The sequence below is a fragment of the Mytilus edulis genome, chromosome 3 (genome assembly GCF_963676685.1).
Source record: "Mytilus edulis chromosome 3, xbMytEdul2.2, whole genome shotgun sequence".
Taxonomy (NCBI): Eukaryota; Metazoa; Mollusca; class Bivalvia; order Mytilida; family Mytilidae; genus Mytilus; species Mytilus edulis.
In genome coordinates, this window is record NC_092346.1 from 59851534 (window position 1) to 59873256 (window position 21723).

General features: G+C 33.8%; 2 protein-coding genes across 2 annotated transcripts; both read left to right on the forward strand.

The window, feature by feature from the left end:
• Positions 1-1610: 1610 nt before the first annotated feature.
• On the forward strand, positions 1611-5309 carry LOC139515340 (uncharacterized). The gene is made up of 3 exons (XM_071304906.1): positions 1611-1911; positions 2183-4164; positions 4263-5309. Exons 1-3 carry the CDS (start codon positions 1611-1613, stop codon positions 5307-5309), a joined length of 3330 nt encoding a protein of 1109 aa, XP_071161007.1.
• A 755-nt stretch (positions 5310-6064) lies between these two features.
• Positions 6065-6802, forward strand: LOC139515341 (uncharacterized). Its single transcript, XM_071304907.1, has one exon. The coding sequence runs from the start codon at positions 6065-6067 to the stop codon at positions 6800-6802; it is 738 nt and encodes a 245-aa protein (XP_071161008.1).
• The last annotated feature ends 14921 nt before the right edge of the window (positions 6803-21723 follow it).

Genomic DNA, 21723 nt, shown 5'->3' on the forward strand with positions numbered 1-21723 from the left:
CTGAACTTAAATTATTTGTGGTGATTAGGAAAGTAGAGGAACATAGAATAAATGTGTAAAAACTATGGAGCTATTGAATGTGTTCAAAGTATTAAATTTTCAAAGAACTGATTGTGTTAAAAAGGGGATATTTTACCACAATGAGCCGCATCACAAAAGGCTGTTCGGGGTTTGCTAATTTACGGAAAAAGTAATCTCACTTCGTACCCCGAAAATTTAACCACATATGTGAAAATGTCACAGCTTCGAAACGAGCTATCATACATATCCAAGTTTACGATATGGACTGAGCTACAGGAAAAAACGTTACCATTACCGCCTATGTAAAAACAATTAAAGATATTGAGCCAAATAATTTACAAAAAGATTAATCAGAAGTTTTCAGAGTGATCTATGGATGATTTCACCTTGTACACCCGGAAAAAGTGTGAAAATGATGGTTAGTATTTTTTTATTTATACCTAGATATCCCAGATGATTTTAGATAACCATTATAGATAAATACCAGCAAATACTCAATGAAATTTTCGCTTTTAAAATGCATTACTGGCACGGGGCTGAACACTTTTTTTAGGCACAATTCTAACTTTGTTTACACCCCCGAGAGATCTGAAAGGAATTTGTTTATGAATTGAAAAAGGCATGAACTAACATAATAGTTTTAGCTGTAAGTAAACATGACACAATACAGTCTTTGTTATGTAATTATCACTCCGGTTTACAGGAATAACTGATAATCAAGGGAGATAACATACTTCATACGAGTAAAGTGAAATACATCATCACATGTGATTTTATCCAATAATTTGACCCATGGTCAGTAGATATCATATGCAGTTAATAAACAGTCATGTATTAAGGAAATCATGAATTATTATTTGTAATGCACACTAGCAAATCACAAGATATTGTCTTTTCTCAGTGAAAAAGGGGGAGGATCAACAAAACTTTTGAAAACAATATTGCTGCACCTTTTCAACTATTAAGCTAGTTAGCTAGCACTCGTTGCTGCTAATATAAAAGATTTAAATGAAGGTTGATAAGCCACAAGGGAGAAGCATTTTTATACGACCGCAAAAATTTTTAATTTTTCGTCGTATATTGCTATCACGTTGGCGTCGTCGTTGTCCGAATACTTTTAGTTTTCGCACTCTAACTTTAGTAAAAGTGAATAGAAATCTATGAAATTTTAACACAAGGTTTATAACCACAAAAGGAAGGTTGGGATTGATTTTGGGAGTTTTGGTCCCAAAATTTTAGGAATAAGGGGCCAAAAAGGGCCCAAATAAGCATTTTCTTGGTTTTCGCACTATAACTTTAGTTTAAGTAAATAGAAATCTATGAAATTTTGACACAAGGTTTATGACCACAAAAGGAAGGTTGGGTGTTGTGAATTAGTTATAGTTACTTTATACTCTTTTATTTGTTTAACGTTTTACCGCCATTTACGTAACAATAGGCCCGCAACGTCGTCACTTGCCGACGGCTCTCTTGTATATCATAGACTAACATTGAAGACGCTTTTGTGTTTACTAATATCGATACGTCCAAAACATTGGTGCCGTGACAAAAACAGAAGAATACGAAAGATGAGTACCGCGACAACAAAGATGAAGACCAGACGAGCTGGACATCGGGGAGTTCTTACAAAGTTGCTAAAGAAAGTGGAACCGAGTTCCGAGGAACTTTTGCAGGAATATGACGTTAGCGAACTTTCTACCATTCGAGGACTTATTGTGAAGAAGCAGGAAACGATCGATCAACTGAACGAGAAGATTGTGGAGGAACTATCGGAAGAGGAAGTGAGTGAAGAAATAGAGGAAGCCGACAGATACACATATGACATAGAAATGAGTGTAACTAAACTTTCAAAAATCATTAAGGAATCGGAAATCACAGTCAAACAGTCAAGTAAGTCATTGCTAAACCCAAATGCACACGAGTTTATTAATTACACAAATCACCAAGAAAGTCAGCCACAGCCCAGTTTCATGCACGCAAATACACCAGCGTCCGTTTTTTCAAACTCCAGCATGTACCACAAACTTCCCAAATTAAATTTACCAACGTTTTTGGGATTCGTTTAGTGCTGCCGTCCATGATAACCTGTCTTTAAACGATGTACAGAAATTTAATTATTTGAAATCTCAACTGTTCGGAGAAGCCACCTAATGCATAGCAGGTCTACAAATAACTAACACAAATTACGGACAAGCATTACATGTACTGAAACAAAGATTCGGTCAACCACATAAGATAGTACAAACATACATGCAGAGTTTAATCAGCCTTCCTAGTCCAACGTCAAATATTACACATTTGAAAAAATTCTACGACAGTATGGAAAACTACATCCGTGGCCTTGAAAGTATAGGGGAGTCTCACGAGTCGTTCGGGAGCCTTTTAGTGCCCATAATATTAAATAAATTACCTGGGAATATACGAGAAAACATGGTACGTGCCCACGGAGGCGACCACTGGAACTTGCCGTCGTTACGGCAAGCTATTCAACATGAGATAACGATTAAGGAAGCGGGTCAGTCGGTAAACGGTGATGATATAGAGCCAAATTACACACCCACATCAGCATTCTTTACGGGTACAAATCGCAACTACGCAAATCAGAAAGGGAAAAGAGACATAACCAAGAAACCGTGCATCTTTTGTCAAGGAGTTCACGCCCCATTAGCTTGTAAAACTGTTACGGAAATTGAAGCTCGAAAACGCATTGTTAAGGAGAAACAGGCATGTTTCAATTGCTTAGGAAATCACAGAGTTGCCGATTGCAAATCCGATAAAACGTGTAAAAACTGTAATAAACGACACCATACTAGCATTTGTTCAAAGAATGAAACACACTTGTATACCAAGTCTAAAGATAGCATTACATCAAAACCAGATACCGATGCCGCAGTCGCAAGCATGCATTCATCAACATCATCGGTTAGATCGCAGGTATTGTTGAAAACCGCGATAGCACCTATCACGTATGACAAGACACATTTTAACAACGCCAATATACTATTCGACGAAGGAGCCCAGCGAAGCTTTATCACTCAAGAGATGGCCGATTTATTGAACCTGAGACCACACAGGAAAGAAGCGATAACAATATCCGGTTTCGGTGAATCCAACAAGAAGGTTAGAAATTTACAAATTGGTACTATCTACATAAAAGGTCTGACGAATACGCTTATCCCTATTAAAGTTCTTATAGTACCGCAGATTGCTTATCCGATACATACATACGCAAGGAACCAGTCGAATTTTACGCATTTAAATGGATTGAAGTTAGCCCACCCAGCTTTACAGGACGAGGATTTTGAGATATCAGTATTAGTTGGCGCCGAATATTATTGGGATATAGTTGGAGACAGAGCAATTAGAGGTTCCGGACCAACCGCTGTACAGTCCAAAGTTGGATACTTGCTCTCAGGACCTATACAATTGAACACTAACAGTAATAATCAATCAACGTCATCGATTATGAATATTTTGACCCCACACAGACTAGAAGAATGTGAAATACATAAATTTTGGGAAATCGAATCCATAGGAACAGAAACAGACAGCGAAGTGAAAGCGAAAACAGACTTACAAGAAATGACCACTTACCAAGAGAATAACATTCATTTGAAAGACAATAGGTACATCGCCAAGTTTCCATGGAAACCAGAACATCCGGAGTTGCCTAGCAACGAGATGATTGCCAGAAAGAGAGCATACAACGTAATAAACCGACTTGCTAAAGAACCAGAGATGCTTAAGATATACGGTAACATAATCAACGACAAAGAAAATCGAGGTTTTATAGAGAAGGTTGAGACCCCGGATGAGACTACTAATCGAATACATTATATTCCGCACCACCCAGTGAAAAAAGATTCATCGACTACACCGATACGTATAGTATATGATTGCAGTTGTCGTCAAGATTCAGAATCACCCAGCTTAAATGATTGCCTTTCTTCTACACCGCCGCAGCTTAATAAGCTAACAGATATACTTACAAGATTCCGCTACGGGAAATACGCCTTAACAACGGATATTGAGAAAGCATTCCTCCAGATTGGACTAGACGAAGAAGACCGCGATTCCACCCGATTTTTCTGGCTTAGAGATCCAAGCAACCCCAAGAGTGAACTTGAGACTTACAGATTCAAGGTAATTTTATTCGGAGCGACATGTTCGCCATTTATTCTTAACGCTACATTATTGAAACATTTATCAACGGTTAAAGTGCTACTGCTGAAATACTTAAGCATGATTTGTATGTAGACAACGTACTTACAAGTGTTAATACGGAAGAAGCCGCCTTAAATTTCTTTGAAGAATCTAGAGAACTCATGACAAATGCAGGATTTAATTTGAGAACATGGAAGTCAAATAGCAATCAACTTAGCAACGAAGCTACAAAGGCAAACGTACTTGATACGGATAGCGAGACGAAAATTCTTGGAATGCGTTGGGATGCGAAGTCAGACATATTGACATTTGCGAAATTAAATGAAGATCGTATAGATATTGATAATTCACAAGCGACAAAGAGAGAAATATTGAGTAAATCATCGTCAATTTACGACCCACTCGGAATTCTTGGACCAGTGACCGTAAGAGCTAAGCTACTGGTACAAACATTATGGAAAGAAGGATATGATTGGGACCAGGTGTTGCCTAGCAACATAGTTAAATCATGGTATGAAATTTTAGATGACATCCGAAATGTAACAGTTAATACGAAAATCGCACGACATTATTTCAACGATCAAAATGAGAACAAAAGCAACGAGAAAATCACATTACATGTCTTTGTTGATGCCAGTCAACGCGCTTATGGAGCCAGTGCCTACTTATGTAAAGGAAACACTTCTTCTCTCGTAGTTGCAAAAAACCGGATCGCTCCGCTCGCCAAAATGACATTACCAAAGCTAGAATTGATGGCTGCAGTAATAGGAGCTCGAATGGCTAAAAACCTCACGAAAACCATAAAACCACAACGCACAGTACTATGGAGTGACAGTCAGATCGTTCTGCATTGGATTTCGTCTTTAAAAACATTTGGAAGATTTGTTCAGAATCGTGTGCTAGAAATTAAAGAAACGACACAAAATTACTTCTGGAAATACGTACAAACAGACTCAAATCCAGCCGACCTTCAAACTCGAGAAATATCATCAACGCAATTCAAGGAGTCGACTTTGTGGATGCAAGGACCGTCATGGATATCGGATGAGAACAGTTGGCCTACATGGACCCCACAAGTTAAACAAGAGACTCTTATGTTAACGACAACAGATGACAGCGAATGATAAAACCGTGTGTATTAAATGGAATTTCTAAAATAATCGATCTATCAAGATTCTCGTCATTGAAGAAGTTACTACGAGTTACATGCTACGTGTTTAAATTTGTGAATTTATGTAAAAGTAAGCGACCGTATAACTTGAGGAAATATGCTAGACACGGAAAATATATTACGAAAGATGAAATCGACCGCGCAACTCGTACATGGATTACAGATATTCAAAATGAAAAATTCAGTAGTGAAAAGGAGCAACTCGTGAACCCGTCAAAGGACAAGAATCTACCTTTAGTAAGACAATTGCGCTTGTTCATATATACAGAAGGTGTCATTCGATGCGCCGGGCGCATACACAATTCACAGTTAGACGACTCCGCGAAGTTTCCAGTGTTACTTCCGAAGAAAAATCAATTTACGGACTTAATTATATTGAACGCGCACCTGCAGATGTTGCATTCTGGTGCTGGACAGACAATTACGCAAATCCGCCAATCATATTGGATACCTTCCATTAGACAATGCGTTAACCACATCGTCCAGAAATGTGTAAAGTGCCGAAAAGTGACCGTAAAAACATTTCCACAGCAAATTTCGCCTCCGCTACCAAAGGATAGAGTCACCGATATGATTCCGTTTACGACAACTGGTGTTGATTTCGCTTGACCACTATTCGTTAAAGATAATGGACTTGTTACAAAATCGTATGTTTGCCTATTCACATGTGCTTGTATTCGTGCCGTACACCTAGAACTTGTTACAGATATGACAATCGATTCATTCAAATTAGCGTTTAGACGATTCGTTAGTAGGAGAGGAATTCCAAGTACTGTTTATTCCGACAATGCACTAACTTTTGTTTCCGCTTCACATGACATTCCGAAGGAAATGAACATTCAGATTAATTGGAAATTTATTCCGAAAGCAGCACCGTGGTACGGTGGATGGTGGGAGAGACTAGTTGGAATTACGAAAACGACATTAAAAAAAGTGCTCGGGAAATCTCATGTAAATTCTGACGTATTACGAACAACTTTGATAGAAATTGAACGTGTAATCAACGATCGTCCGATTACATATGTGTCGTCCGACATCCGAGATCCAGAGCCGCTAACGCCGTCACATCTACTGCAGGGAAGAAGATTATCGCAAGAGAACAATTCTGATTCAGAGGTCCAATATTCAAATTTTGATTTTACAGAAGCAAACAAACGTTTTAATCATAAAGTAACTTTGATTGAACACTTTGCAAAACGATGGAGAATGGAATACCTCACCGGATTAAGAGAATTTCATCGCGTCGCCGGAGACCAAAGCGCACATGTGAAAATCGGTTCCGTCGTACAAATCATGGACAATTCACCGAGAATGATGTGGAAACTAGCAGTTATAGAAGATTTGATCACCGGGAAAGATGGAGTAGTGAGAGCAGTCAAACTGCGTACATCAAATGGACTGATAACAACGAGACCAATTGTGAAACTGGTGCCATTGGAAATATGAACTTTAATTGTTTAAAGTGTTTTTTCAATACCCTTTTTATGACCAATACATGAACAGTAATTGCATTTTGCGGCCCCCAGAATGTTGTGAATTAGTTATAGTTACTTTATACTCTTTTATTTGTTTAACGTTTTACCGCCATTTACGTAACAATAGGCCCGCAACGTCGTCACTTGCCGACGGCTCTCTTGTATATCATAGACTAGAAAAGCTTACGAACATTGAAGACGCTTTTGTGTTTACTAATATCGATACGTCCAAAACATTGGGATTGATTTTGGGAGTTTTAGTTCAAACAGTTTAAGAATTAGGGGCCAAAAAAGGGCCCAAATAAGCATTATTCTTGGTTTCGCACAATAACTTTAGTATAAGGGAATAGAAATCAATGAAATTTAAACACAAGGTTTATGACCACAAAAGGAAGGTTGAGATTGATTTTGGGGGTTAAAGTCTGAACAGTTTAGGAATTAGGGGCCAAAAAGAGGCCCAAGTAAGCATTATTCTTGGTTTTCGCACCATAACTTTAGTATAAGTAAATAGAAATCTTTGAAATTTAAACACAAGGTTTATGACCATAAAAAGAAGGTTGGGTTTGATTTTAGGAGTTTTGGTCCCAACAGGTTTTTAGGAATAAAGGGCCCAAAGGGTCCAAAATTGAACTTTGTTTGATTTCATCAAAAATTAAGTAATTGGGGTTCTTTGATATGCCGGATCTAACTGTATATGTAGATTCTTAATTTTTGGTCCCGTTTTCCAATTGGTCTACATTAAGGTCCAAGGGTCCAAAATTAAACTTAGTTTGATTTTAACAAAAATTGAATCCTTGGGGTTCTTTGATATGCTGAATCTAAAAATGTACTTAGATTTTTGATTATTGGCCCAGTTTTAAAGTTGGTCCAAATCGGGGTCCAAAACTAAACTTTGTTTGATTTCATCAAAAATTGAATAATTGGGGTTCTTTGATATGCCAAATCTAACTGTGTATGTGGATTCTTAATTTTTAGTCCCGTTTTCAAATTGGTCTACATTAAATACCAAAGGGTCCAAAATTAAACTAAGTTTGATTTTAATAAAAATTGAATTCTTTGGCTTTTTTGATATGCTAAATTTAATCATGTACTTAGATTTTTGATTATGGGCCCAGTTTTCAAGTTGGTTCAAATCAGGATCCGAAATTATTATATTAAGTATTGTGCAATAGCAAGAAATTTTCAATTGCACAGTATTCAGCAATAGCAAGAAATCTTCAATTGCACAGTATTGTGCAATAGCAAGAAATTTTCAATTGCACAGTATTACGCAATAGCAAGAAATCTTCAATTGCACAGTATTGTGCAATAGCAAATATTTTCAATTGCACAGTATTGCGCAATAGCAAGAAATATTTAATTGCACAATATTGTGCAATAGCAAGAAATTTTCAATTGATTGGAGTTATCTTTCTTTGTCCAGAATAGTAGTTGAATCAACTTAAATCATTGTTTTATACAATACACAATGTATATTCACTTTTGCTACCAACTGATAAATTAACACAATCTTTACTATTCAGTGATAACAAAGGGAAAGGGGGATGTGAGAAAAAAAAGGGGGGGGGTTAAACTTTTCTCATTTCAGATTTCATAAATAAAAAGAAAATTTTTTCAAACATTTTTTTGAGAGGATTGATATTCAACAGCATAGTGAATTGCTCAAAGGAAAAAAAAGTATTTTAAGTTCATTAGACCACATTCATTCTGTGTTAGAAACCTATGGTGTGTCAACTATTTAATCACAATCCAAATTTAGAGCTGAATCCAGCTGGAATGTTGTGTCCATACTTGCCCCAACCGTTCAGGGTTCAACCTCTGCGGTCGTATAAAGCTGCGCCCTGCGGAGCATCTGGTTCTTTCTTTGCGATAAAACTTTCAAGAATTTGATTTTTGCTCTATCAATAATACTTATGTATCTAAACCAAATAATAACACAGCTTGAGTAATTTTTTTTGTCTTATTTCAGTTCCAGACATATCATTACTTTTTAACCTGAGATGGCAGGTTTTAAAAAGTCCTGAATAACTGGTAAGCATTTTGTTTTATTTGGCAAGCTCTAAATTGTTTATTTATGGTATTTATGCAATTCAAATTACAGTCGGTATGTTAAAAATATACTGATATGAAAACTGTTGCTATGGTCTTGGCATTAAATGAAAATGCTTGGTTACTGATCTTTTCGACTCCATATTTCAAGTTGAACCTTGCGGCAACTGTTCTTCATGTAACACTGCAAACTATAATTAGGTTTGTTTTGATATGTCGTTAGTTAATGACGCCATATTACGTGTGATGCCACAATGGTTCCTTAAAAACCTCATGCCGATATCTCACTGATAAAAGATTTTCACTGAAATACATGTAAAAAACATTTTTTCTCAAATAGAATTGTGTGAAAGAACAAGTTTTGAAAATTTGCACTTCATTGCACTCTAATTATATGATTCAAATGACTTTTACAGTAGTTTATTGTGGTTTCTACAGTGTAAAATACAAGGTTTCCACTGGCTAGAATAATTAAGTATTTTGGTGTTTTTTTTATGAAATCTTCATTTTTGCATAATTCCTCTGTCAAAATGCACTTTTAGGCACCAGAAAATTTTATTGAATGCTTTAACAGGGTCTGTGTGTTTTAGTTTAAACATATTTTATTTGTTAAAGTACAAATTGGATAAGACACAAGTCAAACAGACTTATGAAGTCTTCTCCATTTAACATTTATAGCAATATAATATAAAAATATATGTATGAGCATGCATGTATAGAATGGTATATCTATTTAGTAAATATATATATAAATATGGATCAAAAGACGGAAAATTGAAGAAAAAGAAAACAATAATAATACAGAAAAAAAATCAAAAATAAAAATATATAAATCATTATTTAGAAAACAGAAACACAAAAAAAAAAAAAAAAAAAAAAAAAAAAAAAAAAAAAAAAAAAAAATAAAAAAAATAAAAAGGACAAAAAAGGGGAGAAGAAATTTTACTTAGATGATGATGTGTGTGTGATCATGGTTTGCTACCTAGACAATTTGAAATCTTTCCGAACTTTTAATAAACTCAAAGACATTTTTGAAAATGGTTTGGTTTTGCTCTAGAGAAAGAAGACAACTACCCGAGGTAAGTAGTTCTATGTTAATTTTACAATCATTTGGAAGCCAGCGCAGACTTTCATACATTTTATTTCGTATGTCTGAATATAATATACATTTAAAAAAGAAATGATAGGAATCTTCACGATTAACACCACAGCGGCAGGAAGGGTCAGAAATAATATTGACCCTATATAGATCATAGTTTAAGGATGATGCAAAACATCGAAGTTGGGTGAGAATTATATTCAATTTTCGATTTCCAAATTCATATTGCTTCGGTACAAATATATTACTCTGAGGATAACGGTTTTTTAGTTCAGTTTTAAATTTATTAATTGATTCCACATCACGAGTTGAATCCTCAAGATTATTCCAAAGACGTATGGTTGATGGAATAAAAGAATCATTAGTTAATGCTAGTCTGCAGAATGGAATAATGATGTCATTTCCATTACGTAGAGGATAGACCGTCATACTTTGTATTTTTTGGGGAATTAAATTTGACAAATATTCTGGAACATTATTATTTTGAATATTATAAAACATTTGGATTTTTCTTCTCTCTCTTCTTTCAGCTAATGTTTCCCATCCAAGTTCTTCATAAATAATCCTTGAGCTTGTGAATATAGGTAACCCCGTAACTATCCTAGCAGCTTGGAGCTGTAATTGCTCCAGTTTATTGACATAACCTACCCCAATATTATCCCAAACCTCACTTGCATACTGAAATAAAGGTCTTATAAAAACTAAATAGAGTTTTTCTAAATTTTTCCTGCTCAGTTTATATTTCAACTTCCTTAGCATATTTATATGTTTAGACGTGCTTAAGATAATATTATCAACGTGGGCATTCCATTTAGCATCATTGCTAAATGTAACCCCTAAATGTTTATGAATATTTGTAATAGGTATATTTTTATCATTGAATATAAAGTTCATTTCTGGGGTTTCAACATTAGAAAATAACATAATTTCTGTTTTATCTGGATTAAAAGACATTAACCATTTTTTGGACCATTCGTTCAGCTTTTCTAGATCATGGTTTATCACAGTTTCTATCTGAAAAGCATCACGATCCGCACAGCTGAACGATGTGTCATCTGCGAAGAGTCTGCACAGAGAAATAAGTCTTTCTGCAATATCATTAATATATATTATAAAAAGTAATGGTCCAAGGACCGACCCTTGAGGAACTCCAGCTGAAATACTGCAAAGTTTTGAAGAAGATTGCTTGATAACCACCCTTTGTTTTCTATCACTTAAGTAGCTTCTAAACCATTTTAACAGATTTCCATTTATACCATAAGCCTTCATTTTATGTAATAAACCATCATGCCAAACTTTATCAAAGGCTCTAGAGAAATCGCAAAAAACAAAACAACTTATCTCTTTCTTTTCAAGTGAGTTCAATATGCAATTATATATTTCTAACAGTTGGTGAACCGTTGAACATTTAGGAAGAAAACCCGATTGATACTCATAAATTAATTTAAATCTTTGTAAGTGGTTGTAAACATATTTATATACAACACGTTCCATGACTTTGCCTATGCAACTTATGAGTGATATAGGTCTATAATTGGAAGGTAATGAACTATCCCCCTTTTTAAATAAGGCTATAACATTTGCAATTTTCCAGCTGGAAGGATATTTGCACTGATGCAAGGATTTATTAAATATAATACATAATGGAATTGCAATTTTTTCGGGACAAATTTTAAGCATCTTATGACTAATGACATCCGGGCCTGACGCTTTTTTTGGATTTATAGTTTTTATGATATCAACAATTTCACTAGTACTAATCACTATATCATTCAATAAATTGTTAGTTTTTTTTGTCGAAATCGGGTAATTGAGCATCAACATCTGCTAGCGATGAAATGAAACAAAAATACTTATTTAGAATGTCGCATTTCTCGTCGTCTCTATCGGCGAACTCCTCAAAACGATCATCATTAAGAATATTTTTTAATGGGGGTATGTTATTAGATCCTCTATTTGGCTTAATAAGCATCTTCATAATTTTCCAATAAGTCTTAGAATCTGAAGCGTTATCTAGTATTATATTTTCCAAGTTTTTCTCAAAATTTTCTTTCGCTTCTTTTTTCATATTATTCACTTTATTCCTTTGTTTCTTATATTTATTAATATCCGTTTCTTTTTTAGATTTAATTGATTTTTTTCGTAATCTATCCCTTATTCGAATTGCTTTTCTGATATTACTGTTAAACCAGTGTTTGTCATTACCACGTATAGTTACTATTTTGGTTGGAATGCTCTCTCTTGCAATGCTTCCTCAACATTGGAAAAGAGTTCGTTCCATTCAATTGCATTCATCATATTTGAAAACTTTTCAACATCTGTTTTTTCATATAACCATATTTCCCGTTTAAACGACTTTGTTTCGGACTTTGGACATTGTAAAAAAATAATAGAGGCATCGTGATCACTGATGTTAGCAGGTACATTCAGTACATCAGAAAAAGAAAATTGTATAGCATCACTTAATATGATCGGATCAAGCAAAGTACTACTGTGATCAGTTACCCTTGTTGGTTTATTAATTACATTTTTTAAATTAAATTGATGAATTATATCATATAACTTATTATTATTATACGAAAATAAATCTGAATTCAAGTCTCCAGAAATCACAATGTTTTCTGTATACTGATAACCAAGTTGAATAGCATGATTTAGCCGTGTCCAATATTCAACACCTGACCATTCCGGTCGATAAGTACAACATAATAAAAACGTTTGACCTTTACCTCTGATCTCAACCCAGATAGTTTCGTCAATGTGGTTTTCGAGTACACCTTTTCTGGTGACTGACATATCATCTTTTGTGTAAATGAGTAGGCCTCCTCCGGCGTTATTACGATCTTTACGGAATATATTTTGTGAAAATGAATCTATCATTAATTCTTCGTTATTTATGTTTGGATCTAAGTGCGTTTCAGTGATTGTTACAATATCAAACTCTTCTGCGAAATTTTGAATGAAATCAATCTTATTTCGTAAACTACGAATGTTAATATTGCATATTGATATGGAGTTATCAGTTTCACGAGAAAAATCATTTTCATGTTCAATTGGGCCAGGATTTTGTTCAACGCTTCCAATTATAAGGATAAAATGTAAAACAAATAGAAGGAATAAAACATTTATGTTTGGATCAAGGCTTTGGAGAAGCGACAAGGAGACGACGAGAAATGAACAACGACAATTGGTAAGTAGAATTTCCGAAAAAGTTTCTCCGTTGAAACAAAAATTATCTGATCCGGAAAAATTAAATTTACATGAATTAAATAACCCTATGGCTACCCTGTATTGTTCAATACAGTTACCCATTAGGTAAAAGTACAACAAACAATAACATGTTATAAGACAGGTTGCCATTCAGGTTACACAAAAAAAGTAGATCACACACATCATCATCCAAAGTCTTACAGATATTAAATATATATACACAAAGAAAAAAAAAGTACATTGGTAAACAAATTAAATTGAAGGAAATCATTTTCGATTCATAAAATGGGAAAATTAGTTCACAACAAACTTTAAATATAAAGTCCGGGTTTTTTTTTTTTTTTTTTTTTTTTTTTTAACAAAACTATTCAATACTTTATGCTATTATCTATAGCAAATCTTTTTTAATTGATTTTGATCAAAGCTTTAATATATAAAAGGGGTGTTCTGTAGCTGCACATGAAATATACATATAACATCTGATAACATGATTTGAAATTGATTTCTTACAACTATGATAAACTCAATTGCAATATTTGATAGCAGTATAGTTTTATACAGGTATAAATTTTTGGGACAATTATATTTTGTTGTTTATTTAAATTTGCTCCTTGTAACTATAACTGGCATACGGATGCCAGTACAAATATTATTTAAACGAGGTTTCAGGAATTTTATATATTTGTTTAAATTAATAGAAAATAAAAGAAATACCAACAACAAAATCGATATTAGGAAAAGATGTCAAATGGAAAAAAAAAGAAAGAAAAAAGTATAACGTGATTTTTTTATATACTATTTTTTCATTGTAACATAAGTTTATGAATTTATTCAGACGTTTTTTAAAATTGTTTGACACTTTTTGATACAATTAAGTTATACTAGATTTACTTGCTAGCAATATTAATAACACATGAAGCAATTTTTTTAAAATGTACATTAGAGACATTTAAAGAACAAGTGACAACTGTCAAAGATACATATATTTACACCATTTATGTTTTTGTAATCTAATATGTGCCATTATTGTGGTTCTCATCGCTGTTCTGATTGGTGGTACCTGGGGATAGATCTGGTTCTTGTTGTTGATTGACGTCGTCTGTGGTTGTCTCAAGAGCTGTTATGTCGTCATAGTTTTTGATTAGTTTTTTGGTGCCTTTCTCTGTTGTTTTGGCAAATATGCGACCATCGGATGTCCAGTATGCGAAAATTTTATGGTTATACTTGAGATCGGATAACTTTTGTGTAAGACCAGTTCTATACTGTGTTAAGTTTTCTGTTATGAATATGCCATCTGCATCACCCTTTAAGGCTTTTTTGTTGGTATAAACTTTGCTTCTTGTACGATATGATAGAAATCTTACTATAACCTGGGATTTACCGTTTTTTACCTTCCCTATAACATGACTACGCCCTATATCGTTCACAGTTAGATTCAGGCCAAGTTTGGAATTACAGACTTGTAATATATAAATATCAGTGTTAATAGGGTGAGGAATTTTACCGGTACGGGGATCGATAGGCACGCGGATATTATGAAAACGCAAACTTGTTCGGCGTGAATATTGTTCTTGGTTTTCTAATCTGGTTTCAAGTTCTACAATTCTTTTGAAGAGAGTGCCAACTTCTGTATCAATTTCATTAACAATTGTGGTGTTACTTTTTACATCCTCGTTGACTTTTTCGACATTAGAATATAATCTACTCATTCTAATATTGTCAGTGTCAAGTCTTTTACCATGTTGTTCGACTAATTCAGCTATCGGTTTTACTTGCTGATCAACACATTTTTTAACCTCCTCTTCAATCATTGAGGAAAAAGATTCACCTATTTTTTCACCAAGAATGGGTACAATTTTATTAATAACATCAGGGCTAGACAGGGCCTCTAAGACTTTATCTGCAATACTTTTCCTTGGTGCAGGTATTTTTTTTTCCATTTCTCTAAGATCACCCACTGAGTTGCGACGTCTTATTTGACGTGTTGTTTGCTTTTGTGTTCCTGGGAGAAGCTCTGGACTTAATAGTTCTTTTCGTTTGTTTGATGGTTTAGTTGTAGGAGTGTTAAGAGACATTACAGGTTGTGAACTACAAATCAATGGTTCAGAATTAAGTTCATTGTTTTGATCCGTGGGGGCAGCCATGTTGTTTGTCCTTTGTCCTTGAATGTTGACAAAGGAAAGTCTCGATAAGTAAACAAAAAAATATAATTTGGCTGTAAATGTTTGTGTAAATCATACAAGATTCACTCTGTTGTCAGTGTATTCAGTTTTGACCCGTTATATTTTAGTTATCCATCGTATTGTCCCATTTCACAAGAGAGATTTTTTAAACGTCCATCTATATTAGCGCATGCCCAAAAGGTCTGTGTGTTGTAATTTAAGGTTACATTCAGATGTTTTGTCCTTCTTTTGACTAGTGAAGGTATACTGGAAGAAATTAATTATGCATACACTTTGTATTCAAAATAAATAAATATAGCGATACAAGTGTCATTGCCTTATAGTGCTGAAACAACTTTATTTTTTTTTCAGAAATGGACAAAAATACACAGATTTATTCAGAATGTCATACCGATGAAGATCACATAAAAATATTTGGAAAAATCAGAACTGAACTCAAAAGTCACGTGTAAAGAAAAAATCTCTGTGTAGTGATATTGGACATGTTTCTATTTTAACAAATGACTGAACTTAAATTATTTGTGGTGATTAGGAAAGTAGAGGAACATAGAATAAATGTGTAAAAACTATGGAGCTATTGAATGTGTTCAAAGTATTAAATTTTCAAAGAACTGATTGTGTTAAAAAGAGGATATTTTACCACAATGAGCCGCATCACAAAAGGATGTTCGGGGTTTGCTAATTTACGGAAAAAGTAATCTCACTTCGTACCCCGAAAATTTAACCACATATGTGAAAATGTCACAGCTTCGAAACGAGCTATCATACATATCCAAGTTTACGATATGGACTGAGCTACAGGAAAAAACGTTACCATTACCGCCTATGTAAAAACAATTAAAGATATTGAGCCAAATAATTTACAAAAAGATTAATCAGAAGTTTTCAGAGTGATCTATGGATGATTTCACCTTGTACACCCGGAAAAAGTGTGAAAATGATGGTTAGTATTTTTTTATTTATACCTAGATATCCCAGATGATTTTAGATAACCATTATAGATAAATACCAGCAAATACTCAATGAAATTTTCGCTTTTAAAATGCATTACTGGCACGGGGCTGAACACTTTTTTTAGGCACAATTCTAACTTTGTTTACACCCCCGAGAGATCCGAAAGGAATTTGTTTATGAATTGAAAAAGGCATGAACTAACATAATAGTTTTAGCTGTAAGTAAACATGACACAATACAGTCTTTGTTATGTAATTATCACTCCGGTTTACAGGAATAACTGATAATCAAGGGAGATAACATACTTCATACGAGTAAAGTGAAATACATCATCACATGTGATTTTATCCAATAATTTGACCCATGGTCAGTAGATATCATATGCAGTTAATAAACAGTCAAACATGTACATGTATTAAGGGAATCATGAATTATTATTTGTAATGCACACTAGCAAATCACAAGATATTGTCTTTTCTCAGTGAAAAAGGGGGAGGATCAACAAAACTTTTCAAAACAATATTGCTGCACCTTTTCAACTATTAAGCTAGTTAGCTAGTACTCGTTGCTGCTAATATAAAAGATTTAAATGAAGGTTGATAAGCCACAAGGGAGAAGCATTTTTATACGACCGCAAAATTTTTTAATTTTTCGTCGTATATTGCTATCACGTTGGCGTCGTCCTTGTCCGAATACTTTTAGTTTTCGCACTCTAACTTTAGTAAAAGTGAATAGAAATCTATGAAATTTTAACACAAGGTTTATAACCACAAAAGGAAGGTTGGGATTGATTTTGGGAGTTTTGGTCCCAAAATTTTAGGAATAAGGGGCCAAAAAGGGCCCAAATAAGCATTTTCTTGGTTTTCGCACTATAACTTTAGTTTAAGTAAATAGAAATCTATGAAATTTTGACACAAGGTTTATGACCACAAAAGGAAGGTTGGGATTGATTTTGGGAGTTTTAGTTCAAACAGTTTAAGAATTAGGGGCCAAAAAAGGGCCCAAATAAGCATTATTCTTGGTTTCGCACAATAACTTTAGTATAAGTGAATAGAAATCAATGAAATTTAAACACAAGGTTTATGACCACACAAGGAAGGTTGGGATTGATTTTGGGGGTTAAAGTCTGAACAGTTTAGGAATTAGGGGCCAAAAAGAGGCCCAAGTAAGCATTATTCTTGGTTTTCGCGCCATAACTTTAGTATAAGTAAATAGAAATCTTTGAAATTTAAACACAAGGTTTATGACCATAAAAAGAAGGTTGGGTTTGATTTTGGGAGTTTTGGTCCCAGCAGGTTTTTAGGTATAAAGGGCCCAAAGGGTCCAAAATTGAACTTTGTTTGATTTCAGCAAAAATTGAGTAATTGGGGTTCTTTGATATGCCGGATCTAACTGTGTATGTAGATTCTTAATTTTTGGTCCCGTTTTCCAATTGGTCTACATTAAGGTCCAAGGGTCCAAAATTAAACTTAGTTTGATTTTAACAAAAATTGAATCCCTGGGGTTCTTTGATATGCTGAATCTAAAAATGTACTTAGATTTTTGATTATTGGCCCAGTTTTAAAGTTGGTCCAAATCGGGGTCCAAAACTAAACTTTGTTTGATTTCATCAAAAATTGAATAATTGGGGTTCTTTGATATGCCAAATCTAACTATGTATGTAGATTCTTAATTTTTAGTCCCGTTTTCAAATTGGTCTACATTTTAAAAATACCAAAGGGTCCAAAATTAAACTAAGTTTGATTTTAATAAAAATTGAATTCTTTGGCTTTTTTGATATGCTGAATTTAATCATGTACTTAGATTTTTGATTATGGGCCCAGTTTTCAAGTTGGTTCAAATCAGGATCCGAAATTATTATATTAAGTATTGTGCAATAGTAAGAAATTTTCAATTGCACAGTATTCAGCAATAGCAAGAAATCTTCAATTGCACAGTATTGTGCAATAGCAAGAAATTTTCAATTGCACAGTATTACGCAATAGCAAGAAATCTTCAATTGCACAGTATTGTGCAATAGCAAATATTTTCAATTGCACAGTATTGCGCAATAGCAAGAAATATCTAATTGCACAATATTGTGCAATAGCAAGAAATTTTCCATTGATTGGAGTTATCTTTCTTTGTCCAGAATAGTAGTTGAATCAACTTAAATCATTGTTTTATACAATACACAATGTATATTCACTTTTGCTACCAACTGATAAATTAAAACAATCTTTACTATTCAGTGATAACAAAGGGAAAGGGGGATGTGAGAAAAAAAATGGGGGGGGGGGGTTAAACTTTTCTCATTTCAGATTTCATAAATAAAAAGAAAATTTCTTCAAACATTTTTTTGAGAGGATTGATATTCAACAGCATAGTGAATTGCTCAAAGGAAAAAAAAGTATTTTAAGTTCATTAGACCACATTCATTCTGTGTCAGAAACCTATGGTGTGTCAACTATTTAATCACAATCCAAATTTAGAGCTGAATCCAGCTTGAATGTTGTGTCCATACTTGCCCCAACCGTTCAGGGTTCAACCTCTGCGGTCGTATAAAGCTGCGCCCTGCGGAGCATCTGGTTCTTTCTTTGCTATAAAACTTTCAAGAATTTGATTTTTGCTCTATCAATAATACTTATGTATCTAAACCAAATAATAACACAGCTTGAGTAATTTTTTTGGTCTTATTTCAGTTCCAGACATATCATTACTTTTTAACCTGAGATGGCAGGTTTTAAAAAGTCCTGAATAACTGGTAAGCATTTTGTTTTATTTGGCAAGCTCTAAATTGTTTATTTATGGTATTTATGCAATTCAAATTACAGTCGGTATGTTAAAAATATACTGATATGAAAACTGTTGCTATGGTCTTGGCATTAAATGAAAATGCTTGGTTACTGATCTTTTCGACTCCATATTTCAAGTTGAACCTTGCGGCAACTGTTCTTCATGTAACACTGCAAACTATAATTAGGTTTGTTTTGATATGTCGTTAGTTAATGACGCCATATTACGTGTGATGCCACAATGGTTCCTTAAAAACCTCATGCCGATATCTCACTGATAAAAGATTTTCACTGAAATACATGTAAAAAACATTTTTTCTCAAATAGAATTGTGTGAAAGAACAAGTTTTGAAAATTTGCACTTCATTGCACTCTAATTATATGATTCAAATGACTTTTACAGTAGTTTATTGTGGTTTCTACAGTGTAAAATACAAGGTTTCCACTGGCTAGAATAATTAAGTATTTTGGTGTTTTTTTTTTATGAAATCTTCATTTTTGCATAATTCCTCTGTCAAAATGCACTTTTAGGCACCAGAAAATTTTATTGAATGCTTTAACAGGGTCTGTGTGTTGTAATTTAAGGTTACATTCAGATGTTTTGTCCTTCTTTTGACTAGTGAAGGTATACTGGAAGAAATTAATTATGCATACACTTTGTATTCAAAATAAATAAATATAGCGATACAAGTGTCATTGCCTTATAGTGCTGAAACAACTTTATTTTTTTTTCAGAAATGGACAAAAATACACAGATTTATTCAGAATGTCATACCGATGAAGATCACATAAAAATATTTGGAAAAATCAGAACTATGGATTGCAATATGGGACAACATCCCTAATGCGCCTCGAAATGAGGAACTCAAAAGTCACGTGTAAAGAAAAAATCTCTGTGTAGTGATATTGGACATGTTTCTATTTTAACAAATGACTGAACTTAAATTATTTGTGGTGATTAGGAAAGTAGAGGAACATAGAATAAATGTGTAAAAACTATGGAGCTATTGAATGTGTTCAAAGTATTAAATTTTCAAAGAACTGATTGTGTTAAAAAGAGGATATTTTACCACAATGAGCCGCATCACAAAAGGATGTTCGGGGTTTGCTAATTTACGAAAAAAGTAATCTCACTTCGTACCCCGAAAATTTAACCACATATGTGAAAATGTCACAGCTTCGAAACGAGCTATCATACATATCCAAGTTTACGATATGGACTGAGCTACAGGAAAAAACGTTACCATTACCGCCTATGTAAAAACAATTAAAGATATTGAGCCAAATAATTTACAAAAAGATTAATCAGAAGTTTTCAGAGTGATCTATGGATGATTTCACCTTGTACACCCGGAAAAAGTGTGAAAATGATGGTTAGTATTTTTTTATTTATACCTAGATATCCCAGATGATTTTAGATAACCATTATAGATAAATACCAGCAAATACTCAATGAAATTTTCGCTTTTAAAATGCATTACTGGCACGGGGCTGAACACTTTTTTTAGGCACAATTCTAACTTTGTTTACACCCCCGAGAGATCCGAAAGGAATTTGTTTATGAATTGAAAAAGGCATGAACTAACATAATAGTTTTAGCTGTAAGTAAACATGACACAATACAGTCTTTGTTATGTAATTATCACTCCGGTTTACAGGAATAACTGATAATCAAGGGAGATAACATACTTCATACGAGTAAAGTGAAATACATCATCACATGTGATTTTATCCAATAATTTGACCCATGGTCAGTAGATATCATATGCAGTTAATAAACAGTCAAACATGTACATGTATTAAGGGAATCATGAATTATTATTTGTAATGCACACTAGCAAATCACAAGATATTGTCTTTTCTCAGTGAAAAAGGGGGAGGATCAACAAAACTTTTCAAAACAATATTGCTGCACCTTTTCAACTATTAAGCTAGTTAGCTAGTACTCGTTGCTGCTAATATAAAAGATTTAAATGAAGGTTGATAAGCCACAAGGGAGAAGCATTTTTATACGACCGCAAAATTTTTTAATTTTTCGTCGTATATTGCTATCACGTTGGCGTCGTCCTTGTCCGAATACTTTTAGTTTTCGCACTCTAACTTTAGTAAAAGTGAATAGAAATCTATGAAATTTTAACACAAGGTTTATAACCACAAAAGGAAGGTTGGGATTGATTTTGGGAGTTTTGGTCCCAAAATTTTAGGAATAAGGGGCCAAAAAGGGCCCAAATAAGCATTTTCTTGGTTTTCGCACTATAACTTTAGTTTAAGTAAATAGAAATCTATGAAATTTTGACACAAGGTTTATGACCACAAAAGGAAGGTTGGGATTGATTTTGGGAGTTTTAGTTCAAACAGTTTAAGAATTAGGGGCCAAAAAAGGGCCCAAATAAGCATTATTCTTGGTTTCGCACAATAACTTTAGTATAAGTGAATAGAAATCAATGAAATTTAAACACAAGGTTTATGACCACACAAGGAAGGTTGGGATTGATTTTGGGGGTTAAAGTCTGAACAGTTTAGGAATTAGGGGCCAAAAAGAGGCCCAAGTAAGCATTATTCTTGGTTTTCGCGCCATAACTTTAGTATAAGTAAATAGAAATCTTTGAAATTTAAACACAAG

Coding starts and splice junctions, on each gene's coding strand:
- LOC139515341 (XM_071304907.1), top strand. CDS start 6,065: ATGACAATCGATTCATTCAAATTAGCGTTTAGACGATTCGTTAGTAGG.
- LOC139515340 (XM_071304906.1), top strand. CDS start 1,611: ATGAAGACCAGACGAGCTGGACATCGGGGAGTTCTTACAAAGTTGCTA. Junction 1,912..2,182: donor AATCACAGTCAAACAGTCAA/GTAAGTCATTGC, acceptor AATGCATAGCAG/GTCTACAAATAACTAACACA. Junction 4,165..4,262: donor TTGAGACTTACAGATTCAAG/GTAATTTTATTC, acceptor GAAATACTTAAG/CATGATTTGTATGTAGACAA.